This window comes from Mustela lutreola, chromosome 2 (assembly GCF_030435805.1).
Source record: "Mustela lutreola isolate mMusLut2 chromosome 2, mMusLut2.pri, whole genome shotgun sequence".
In the NCBI taxonomy this organism is placed as follows: Eukaryota; Metazoa; Chordata; class Mammalia; order Carnivora; family Mustelidae; genus Mustela; species Mustela lutreola.
The window spans coordinates 6,532,116-6,542,807 of record NC_081291.1 but is presented as its reverse complement, the minus strand read 5'-3'; the positions used below and the strand labels follow the sequence as shown (position 1 = coordinate 6,542,807).

Below are 10,692 nucleotides of genomic sequence, written 5' to 3'. Positions count from 1 at the left end.
TCTGCTGATAGACACTTAGATTGTTTCCATGTCTTGGCTCTTGTAAATAATGCTGCAGTGAACATGGGAGTACACATATCTTTTCAGAATAGTGATTTCATCTCCTTCAGTTATATTTCCAGAAGTGGGGTTGAGGGATCATACTGTTTTCCATGATTGCACCAGTTTATATTCCTAGCAGCAGTAATTATATTCCTACAAGCAGACTTCCTTTTCGCCCACATTCTTGCCAACACTTGTTATCTCTTGTCCTTTTGATGAAAGCCATTCTAACAGGTGTGAAGTGATACCTTATTGTTGTTTTGGTTTGCCTTTTGTGATGATTAGTGATATTGAGCATCTTTTCTTTAACTTGTTAGCTGTCTATATGTGAAAAGTGAGAGCTAATAACCTAATTGGGGAAAATCTGAGAGCTTTCCCTCTATGGTCAGGGAAGTCCACTCCTACCACTTTCATTCAACTTAATACTGGAAGTCCAAGCTACAACAGTCAGACAACAAAAAGAAAAGGGATCCAAATCAGTAAAGAAGAAGTAACACTTCCACTCTTTGCAGATGACATGATACCGTATATAGAAAATCTGGAAAGATTCCACCAAAAAACTGCTAGAACTATATGTCTTCTCTAGAAAATGTCTATTCAGCTCCTCTGCTGACTATTATTTTTTTTAAGATTTTATTCATTTATTTGACAGAGATCACAAGTAGGCAGAGAGGCAGGCTGGGGGGTGGGGGAGCAGGAAGCAGGTTCCCCACTGAGCAGAGAGCCCGATGTGGGGCTTAATCCCAGGACCCTGGGATGATGACCTGAGCCGAAGGCAGAGACTTTAACCCACTGAGCCACCCAGGCACCCCTCCTCTGCTGATTTTTAAATCAGATTGTTTATTTTTTGCTACAAAGTTGTATTTTTTAATATTTTGGCTATTAACCTCTTATCAGATACATGATTTATAAGTATTTTGTTCTGTAGGTAGGCTTTTCATTTTATTGATGGTGTTTTTGCTGTGCAGAAGCTTTTTAGTTTGATATAGATACAGTTTTTATTTTTTTTTAAAGATTTTATTTATTTGTCAGAGAGAGAGAGAGAGAGGGAGAGAGAGCGAGCACAGGCAGACAGAATGGCAGGCAGAGGCAGAGAGAGAAGCAGGCTCCCTGCCGAGCAAGGAGCCCGATGTGGGACTCGATCCCAGGACCTGAGCTGAAGGCAGCTGCTTAACCAACTGAGCCATCCAGGCATCCCTACAGTTTTTAATTTTTGCAGCTGTGGTTTGTGTTTTTGGTGTCATAATTGTTGCCAAGATCAACGTCAAGGAGCTTTCCTCCTAAGTTTTCTTCTAGGAGTTGCATGGTTTTCAGGTCTTATGTTTAAGTCATTAATAATTTTGAGTTAAATTTTGTAAGTGGTGTAAGATGGGTTCAATTTCATTCTTATGCATTGGGATATATAGTTTTTCCAACATCATTTTTTTAAAGATTTTATTTATTTATTTGACAGAGAGAAATCACAAGTAGATAGAGAGGCAGGCAGAGAGAGAGAAAGGGAAGCAGGCTCCCCGCTGAGCAGAGAGCCCGACGCGGGCCTCGATCCCAGGACCCTGAGATCATGACCTGAGCTGAAGGCAGCGGCTTAACCCACTGAGCCACCCAGGCGCCCTCCAACAGCATTTTTAAAAGAGATTATCCTATGTCCTTTGAGTATCCTTGGCTCCTTTGTCAAATACAAGTTGATTGTATATGTGAGTGTTTATTCTGGGCTCTCCATCCTCTTCCATTAGTCTGTGTGTGTGCTTTAATGTTAGTACCACATGGTTTTGGTTACTATAATTTGGCAGTGCAGTGTGAAATTGGGGTATCTGATGCCTCCATCAGAAGTGTCCAGAAGCCAATTCAGGCTTCCAGAGGAGCCCAATCAGACCACAGATAGAGGCTGAGTAGAGCCCAGCCCTTGGGAAATAAGTAGTCAAACACCTCCCAGGGAAAAAGTGGGAGCCTTGTGTTTCTACCTCTTCCCTCTGTGCTGAGCCCAGGAGGATAACCATGTAGTCTTGTAAAAACTGCCTTTTGGTTTTCTGTGGTATCTGGGGACTTGGAAACACCAAGCCACATTGCCCTCACAGCTAGAAGATTTGGGAGCCAGTCCCTCAGGTTTGCCATACAAGTTGGGGCCCTAGGTGTGTGGTCTTAAACTTTCACTCTTCAGGGAGATTCTGAGTCGGGGACTCTCTCCTGGTTGTAAGGTGCCATCCCAGGGGTGGAGTCAATGGTGTGAGCATACCTCAGCTTTTCCTACCTGTTTAGAGGGCTCTGATATGTAGGAGTCACCCAGCCAGTTTCTGGATTTCTCTCAGAGGGAATTAATCTCTGTGTACCTGTATGGTGAGTGTGTTACCAGGAAGAGGGGTGTCTGGAACCTCTCTTCCATCATATGGATGGTGTTGGTAAGAATTCATTAAGTTTAAACATTTAGCCAGACCAGTATTAGGTCAAATTTATTTAATACGTAGTATTGGGCAATGTAAAGGAGTGTAAGAAAAAAAAAGACACATTAGAATCCTATAAAAATGACAGTTTGTAGGACAAAAATGATCAGATACTGGAAATCAAATACTGGAGGCATCAATTTATATCTGTCTGCATGGTCACATTGCCTCCTCCTTTTCTCTGGGTCTCCTTCACTTCTACTTGTTCTATAAGGAAACATGATTTCTATTTAGGGCTCACCCAGATAACCCAGTGTAAGTGCATCCTTTGCAAAGACCCCTTTTCCAAGTAAGTTCTGATGCCATTCATCCTTTTATCATATGAGGTACTAATCACAAATTAGGGGGATTAGGATGTGGGCATATCATATTGAGGGTCTCCATTTCACCTCCTACAGATGTGCTTTGATTGACTCCATTAAGAGGCCTATTCTCATCTGACACTGGGAAGGACAGGTTTTTTTTGTGTGTGATTGTTTTTGTTTTTTGTCCCTGGGCATTATGTTCAAGCATGACATCTGTATTTGCTGCCACCACCTTGTGACTGAAGGAGAACGAGTCCTAGGACAAAGCCACCAAATGCAGAACAGAGTGAAGCCTACTCCCCTGTTTCACATTCCCTGTCTTGAAGTTCTAATAATGACAACTGTTTCCTGTTCGATCATATTAGGGATAGGTATTTTTCTCTTCTTAGAACTAAAGGCTTCCTCACTGATAAAACACAACTCGCAATTATTTCAAAATGAGATGATACCATTATACCAGTTGTATAGATAATGAAACTGAGTATAGTGGATGGATACTAATACTGCCTCAAAGGAATACACTTTACTAGTGACTGGTCTCCATTACTAAGTTGGGGTGTGAAAGATGAACTACCTTACCTCACTGTAGCCTGATTTGGGTTTCAACTGACATGATCTCTTACGGGACCAGGGAGAAGCAAGTCTCTAAATATGACAATAGTCATTTTCCTGTCCTTTCTCTGAGCTATTCATATTCTGCATTTACTTCTTCTGAGTCATCCATACAAACATAAAACTTCTATCTCTGCCTTAGGCTCTACCTCTGTGGAACTGAGAAAAGCCTTGAAGTAAGAATTGATATAATTTGTCAAACATAAAAAGCTAAAGAAAAATAAAAGTTAGGTTTCAACTCTAAGTTAAAATATACTTGGCTGTTACGTTATCTACTTGTGTTAGAAGCATTCAGTGATAGAAGAATTAACTTCCTTGTTCTCCTGTGATTCATATAATCATATATGATAATGATAATATGATATAATATGATAATAACAATAAATCATATTGATTTATTCTTACAACCCAGCCCAAGGTACATGGCACCATCACAGAAAAAAAGGTATCCTACTGATGAGTTTCTTCAAGGCACCCTGCATGTCACTATTCCTCAGACTGTAGATAAAGGGGTTCATCATTTGAGGAATCACGATGTACATCACGGAGGCCACAGCAGTCTTTCTGGAAGAGTCACTAACTGCAGAAATAATGTACACTCCAAAAGCAGTCCCATAGAATAAGGACACAACTGATAGGTGAGACCCACAGGTGGAGAAAGCTTTATATTTCCTGCCTGCTGATGGCATTCTCAAAACAGAGGAGAAAATTTGAGTGTAAGAAAAAATGATTCCAGAGAGTGGAACACCCGCAAATAAGCCAGCTGCAAAATATGCCAAGATATTATTGATGAGAGTATCAGAGCAAGCAAGCTTGACAATCTGACCGAGTTCACAGAAGTAGTGGGGGATATCCAAGTCCTTACAGAAGGATAACTGTAGTATCATCAGACTATGGAGTAGGGCATTGGCAATGCTAATGAGCAGGGAAAGTACCGTCAGCAGGCCACAGAGTTGGGCATTCATGATAATGGTGTACCTCAAGGGATGGCAAATGGCCACATAGCGGTCATAGGCCATTGCTGCAAGGAGAAAGTTTTCCAAACCAACAAAAGTCAAGACAAAGCAGACCTGGGTGAGGCAGCCTGTATAACTGATGCTCTGAATCTGTGCTTGGATGTTCACCAGCATCTTTGGGATGGTGGTTGTGCTTAAACAGATGTCCGTAAAGGACAGGTTGGAGAGGAAGAAGTACATTGGGGTGTGGAGGTGGGAATCAGAGATGACAGCCAGGATAATGAGCATATTTCCCAGGATGGTGACCAGGTACGTGGACAGGAACAGACTGAAGAGGAGGAGTTGCAGTTCTGGATCATCTGTCAATCCTAGGAGAAAGAATTCTGAAAATACTGTCTGGTTTCTGGGTCCCATGTTGTTGATGACTCTGATGGAAAACATGGGGTGAAAGTTAAAAAAAAAAAAAAAAAGGAATGGTCTCTGGGTGAGCCACAACAACATCACCTGGGAATTGTTAAAAATACAAATTCTGGTATCAGTCCAGATATATTGCTAATAAACTCTGAGGTGAGGACCAGCCATCTAGTTTTGGCAAGCCAGACAGATGAATTTGATATCACCAAAGTTTGAGAGACAGTGCTTTTAGAAAAATGAAAAAAAAAAAAAAAACTATTGAGAATCCATGTGACTATTCCAGTTTTTCCCTATGCTAATTTTTCCATCATTATTTCCTACTCTTTTCCCCCCTCTTCCCTCCATTGGCCCTTGTTTTTTTGATCACCAGCTCTGCTTCATATATTGTGTTAGGTGTTAAGTTTAAGATGAATGAGAATGGTGTTTCCTTCAGAAATATTTTTTGTCTCCAAACAATAGAAAGGCAAAAATGATGTTATTCAGTCTCTCTACAGAGTTTGCCCTGTCATCTTTGATATGCTCAGAATCATCGGAAAGGTGTGTCAAATTACTGATGAGTTAAGTCATTTTATTACTCCATTCACCCATGGGGACACTTAGGTGAGATGAATTATATCATGGATATGAAGTACACAGTGTGTGTCAAAGACTAGATATGAGTTCAGGTCATCTGACTGCTGAAACAACATTCCTTTTTTTAAGGTTTGTTTTGTTTTGTTTTGTTTTGCAGAACCTATGGGTTTTTTTTTAATTATTTTTCTTTTTCTTTTTTAAATTTTTTATTTCTTTTCAGTATAACAGTATTCATTGTTTTTGTACCACACCCAGTGCTCCATGCAATCTGTGCCCTCCCTAATACCCACCAGCTGGTTCCCCCAACATCCCACCCTCCACCCCTTCAAAACCCTTAGGTTGTTTTTCAGAGTCCATAGTCTCTCATGGTTCACCTCCCCTTCCAATTTCCCTCAACTCCCTTCTCCTCTCCATCTCCCCATGTCCTCCATGTTATTTGTTATGCTCCACAAATTGAAGTTCCAGTTAGAGTGCAATATTAAATTCAGGTAACAGTCCATGATTCAACACCTCCACACAATACAAGGTGATCAAACAAGTGCCTTCCTTGAACACCATCATCTAAATTATCCCTCCCAACACTTCCTCTCTGGTACCCATCCATTTGTTCTCTGTAGTTAAGAGTCTGTTTCATGGTTTCTCCTCTATCTTTTCCCCTGTACTCATTTGTTCTGTTTTTTTTTTTAATTCTGCATATGGGATGACTTGACTGACTTGACCAATCATTTTTAATGCTCCTGGATACAGCATTAGCATTCTTAAAACATCTTATGTATGATAAGTTCCTTTCATAATTTTAATATTTTCATTTTGAGAAATGCCCTTAAATCTCCTGTCACAATACAAGGCATGTCTACCTCTACCCATGACATAGAGTAGCAGTGTGAAAATATGTAGCAGGTCATGGCATTTATTCAAGTATATGCTCTACACCTTAGCATAGATTGAAAAGTGTTGCTTATAAAATTGAAAGTCTTAAGACTCCTTCATGGAAATGCTACTCATCTATGTTAGTGGTTTATTCTAAGAGAAACTAGGCAGCTATGTCAGTGATGTTCTCTCTCCTTAGGGGACTTTCCCACCCAAGGTGACAGGTGGCATATCATTTTAAAAAATCAGCTACATAAGAGAAGATATTTGCAAATGATATTATAGACAAAGGGCTGATATCCAAAATCTGCCAAGAACTCCTCAAACTCAACACTTAAAAAAGAGATCTTCATGCCAGAAAATGGGCAGAAGACATGAACAGACACTTCTCCAAAGAAGACATACAAATGGCTAAGAGACATATGAAAAAAATGTTCATCATCATTAGCCATTGGGGAGATTCAAATCAAAACCACATTGAGATACCACCTTACACCAGTTAGAATGGCCAATTTTAACAAGACAGTAAACAACAAATGCTGGAGAGGATGTGGAGAAAGGGGAACCCTCTTCCACTGTTGGTGGGAATGCAAGTAGCTGCAGCCACTTTGGAAAACACTGTGGATTCCTTAAGAAATTAAGAAAAACGCTTAATATTCCTTAAGAAATTAAAAATAGAGCTATTCTATGACCCTGCAATTGCACTACTGGATATTTGCCTCAAAGATAAAGATAACAGTGAAAAGAAGGGCCATCTGTACCCCAATGTTCATAGTAGCAATGGCCACAATTGCCAAAATGTGGAAAGAGCCAAGATGTCCTTCAACAGATGAATGGATAAAGAAGATATGGCCCATATATACAATGGAGTATTGTGCCTCCATCAGAAAGGATGAATACCCAACTTTTGTATCAACATGGATGGGACTGGAGGAGATTATGCTGAGTGAAATAAGTCAAGCAGGGAAAGTCAACTATCATATGGTTTCACTTACTTGTGGAGCATAAGGAATAACATGGAAGACATTGGGTGTTGGGGAGAAGTGAGTTGGAAATCGGAGAGGGATACGAACCATGACAGACTGCGGACTCTGAGAAGCAAACTGAGGGTTTTGGAAAGGAGAGGGGTGTGAGGGGATGGGTTAGCCTGGTGGTGGGTATTCAGAAAGACCCATATTGCATGGAGCACTGAGTGTGGTGCATAAACAATTCTGGAACACTGAAAAAAAATTTTTTTAAATTTAAAACAAAATTTAAAACACACACACACACACATGTACTATTTAGCCTTGCTAGGTCACCTCTATTAAACTGTTCATGATAACAATAAATAAATAAATAAATAAATAAATAAATAAATAGCAGCTACATGAGAGAAACAATCAAATGCTCAGACTCTTCAAAATAGAGGAAAATTCAAACAATTATTGGTCCTTGGAAGACAAAGACCTTCAAGACATTGCAGATTTATAAGATACTTAGAAGATAATCTGGTGCCCTAATAGGAATTCTTTGTGAAGCAGTGGTGCTTCCTCACCTGGGGGAGACAGAAGTGTCCATGACAGCCTTTATCATTTGGTGTATTACTTAGACCCAGAACTCAGAATGTGACCCAAACCAGCACTTGCTTTGTAAATGGGTAAAGCTGCTCAACTGTATGGAGGCATTGGTGTCTTCAATATAGAGTGTAAACTGTCACCAAGTCTTACAGGGATGTTGTAGTGATGAGCAGTGCATAGAAGAAGAGCAGCCAGCACAGCACTCAGCATATAGGACACTGCTAGTAACGTTTACTGTGTGTGTGTGTGTGTGTGTGTGTGTGTGTGTGTGTGTGTGTGGTTTTGGTCCAGGAACAGTGGCACCTGGAATATTTCATTTCTCAGAAGGAAGTAGTGGGAAGGGCAACGAGGAAAGACAAGGAAAAGAGAGTACCTCCTTACCGTGATAACTGCAAATTTCAGAGAAGTGTTTATGAGTTGAAACTCTAGCTTGGAATCTTTATTGTGCAGAAAAGGAATAAAGTTCACAGGAATGATGTCAGTATTCATTTGGCATGGACAGATGATGAACTACATAGCAGTCAAAGTGAATTAAAGAAAAAATGAGTACCCAACATTTGCATCAACATGGATGGAACTGGAGGAGATTATGCTAAGTTAAATAAGTCAAACAGAGAAAGACAATGATCATATGATTTCACCTATTTGTGGAACATAAGAAACAGCATGGAGGACATTAGGAGAAGGAAGGGGAGTATGAGGGGGTGGTAATCAAAGGGGGAAATGAACCATGAGAGACACGGACTCTGGGAAGCAAACTGAGGGTTCTGGCAGGGGCATGGGTGAGCCCAGTGATGAGTATTAAGGAGGGCATGTATGACCTGGAGCACTGCTTGCTTTATGCAAACAGTGAATCATGCAATAATGATGTAGTGTATGGTGACATAACATAATAAAAAATTATAATAAAAAGAAAAAAATGAATCAGGATTATAGTTTGATATAATATAAAAAGGTAAGAAAAAATTACATGATAAAACTTCAGATATATATGTTGAAATCTCTCAGGCTATAATCCCTAATAAAAATAAAACCAAGCAAAAAATAACAGAGAGACCACAGTGAAGTGCTGGGTTTCCCAATAGTTGATATGATCAAGTTTAGACACTTCACTCTCCTCATTCTTGGTGTTTTGATTGCAGTAAATCATAGAGATACAGGTGAAACCCCCACATCATAAGTTTGTACAATCTTGATTCTTTTCCTTCTCCAGGGGAACCAGTACATTGACTTTATATACATTATTCCCCTGAAATTTTTGTTATGATTAGTATTATCCTCTGATAAAAAAGTATATTCTTTTGCATTTTAAAAGCGTTATATACATGGAACCATACAATACATGCCATTTAAAACTGGCATGCTTATGCTATTTACTTTTTATTATGTTGGTATATTTAGTCCCAGTCACTAATTTTAATTACCAGAGAGTATTACATGATACTGTTACATCATTTTATTTCTCCATTCTCTAAGTGATAGTTATTATGGTCAATGTCTTTTATCCTATATATGTTTATGAAGACATGTGCAATATGAAACTATGCATGGGGGATGCCATCATATTTGAGATTGTACTGTGTCTGGGGAGGGGAGAACAGGAAAGGAGGGAGAGAAAAAGAGATACTTTCTCTTCACATATACACCCATTTTTCTACTTTATAAAAAAGACCTGCAGCCAGTATGGCAGAATGTCAACATTTGCTCATTCTGGAATGAGTGGAAGGGTGGCCATATGTTTTTTCTGTTATACATCTCTGCTATTGTTACATAAAATGTTTATAATTTTATGAAGAGAAATTACATGTCCTAGGAAAGTGTCTGGCTCTGTTTCTCTGTATCTGACTCCCTTCCTTGTGTCCTCAAGTGAGCTACAGGGATAATACCCTCATCTCCACATGGTATGTTAGGAATTAGGAATGCAAGTAAAAGGAAAAACTGACCCAAAACCCTTCCCCATGACCATCACAAGAACTGAGTAAGTGGGAGAAAGCATATAATAGTCATCTTGTTTTAAAATGGGCTGATTTCTACTCAGGAGGAAAATATGTTCTGTCATATTTTAGAGAGATTAGGAGTCCAGCTGATTGAGACTGGGGTCTGTATCTGTACAAACAGGAACTTGTTAACAGGAAGAAAGGCTGGAATGCATGGGACACTGAGTCTCATCATTTCATGCATGCACACTCCTCATTTCTTCCCCTGGATGAATCTGTAGTAAAATGCCTGCCCTCCTTACTGAAGCATTAACTAAAAGACTTTCAGTTACCTGGCTGGCATCAGTGTAGAGTGGTGCATGATATGTCACCTAGATACAAAGATGGAAGATCTGTCTTCAGGAAGGGCAGAGAGACCAAGTGAGGCAGTCGGCTTGTGGTCAAGAAAGATCATTCCTGGTTAGAGCCTCAGGTGTGGTTCTTCCTGACTAGGTAAGGGCTGTGGAATTAGGTTGTCACAGGCTGACTCTTTACAGTGTTCTCTCCCTGGAGGGTCAATATCCAAAGCTCCTCATAAGACAACATTTTTAGTGTCCTTCCAATCCCTGGGCTCTGCAAATCCTTAAAGACCAAGACTATAGAAGAGAGGGATACCTGATGGCTAATACTTGAGACTATGAGGCCAGGCGTATATCATCTATTCTGCCTATCTGTTCATGCTTACCTCTGTTTAACACACCTTGCACACACATAAACACACTCCTTTTATAATGAATTCTAGACTTAAAGTTACAAAGGTATTACTATGTGATTAGGGATATCTCAAAACCTGATTGCAATTTTAAGTGTGCAGATATTTTTTACATATGGGTGTAAGTAATATATTTATAAATATAATTAAGATATTGTGGAATTCAAACTCCTAGGGTATTTCACCTTTGGAGTCATCAAATGTTTTCTATACCTCTTTCCTGATCTGTGTTTTA

At 39.6% G+C, this 10,692-nt stretch overlaps 1 protein-coding gene across 1 annotated transcript; it reads right to left on the bottom strand.

Annotated features, from left to right (window-relative positions):
• Positions 1-3,828: 3,828 nt before the first annotated feature.
• LOC131823479 (olfactory receptor 7G2-like) lies at positions 3,829-4,773 on the bottom strand. The gene has a single exon (XM_059159878.1). It carries the CDS (start codon positions 4,765-4,767, stop codon positions 3,829-3,831), a length of 939 nt encoding a protein of 312 aa, XP_059015861.1. The 5' UTR covers positions 4,768-4,773.
• Between the last annotated feature and the right edge of the window lie 5,919 nt (positions 4,774-10,692).

Coding starts and splice junctions, on each gene's coding strand:
- LOC131823479 (XM_059159878.1), bottom strand. CDS start 4,767: ATGGGACCCAGAAACCAGACAGTATTTTCAGAATTCTTTCTCCTAGGA.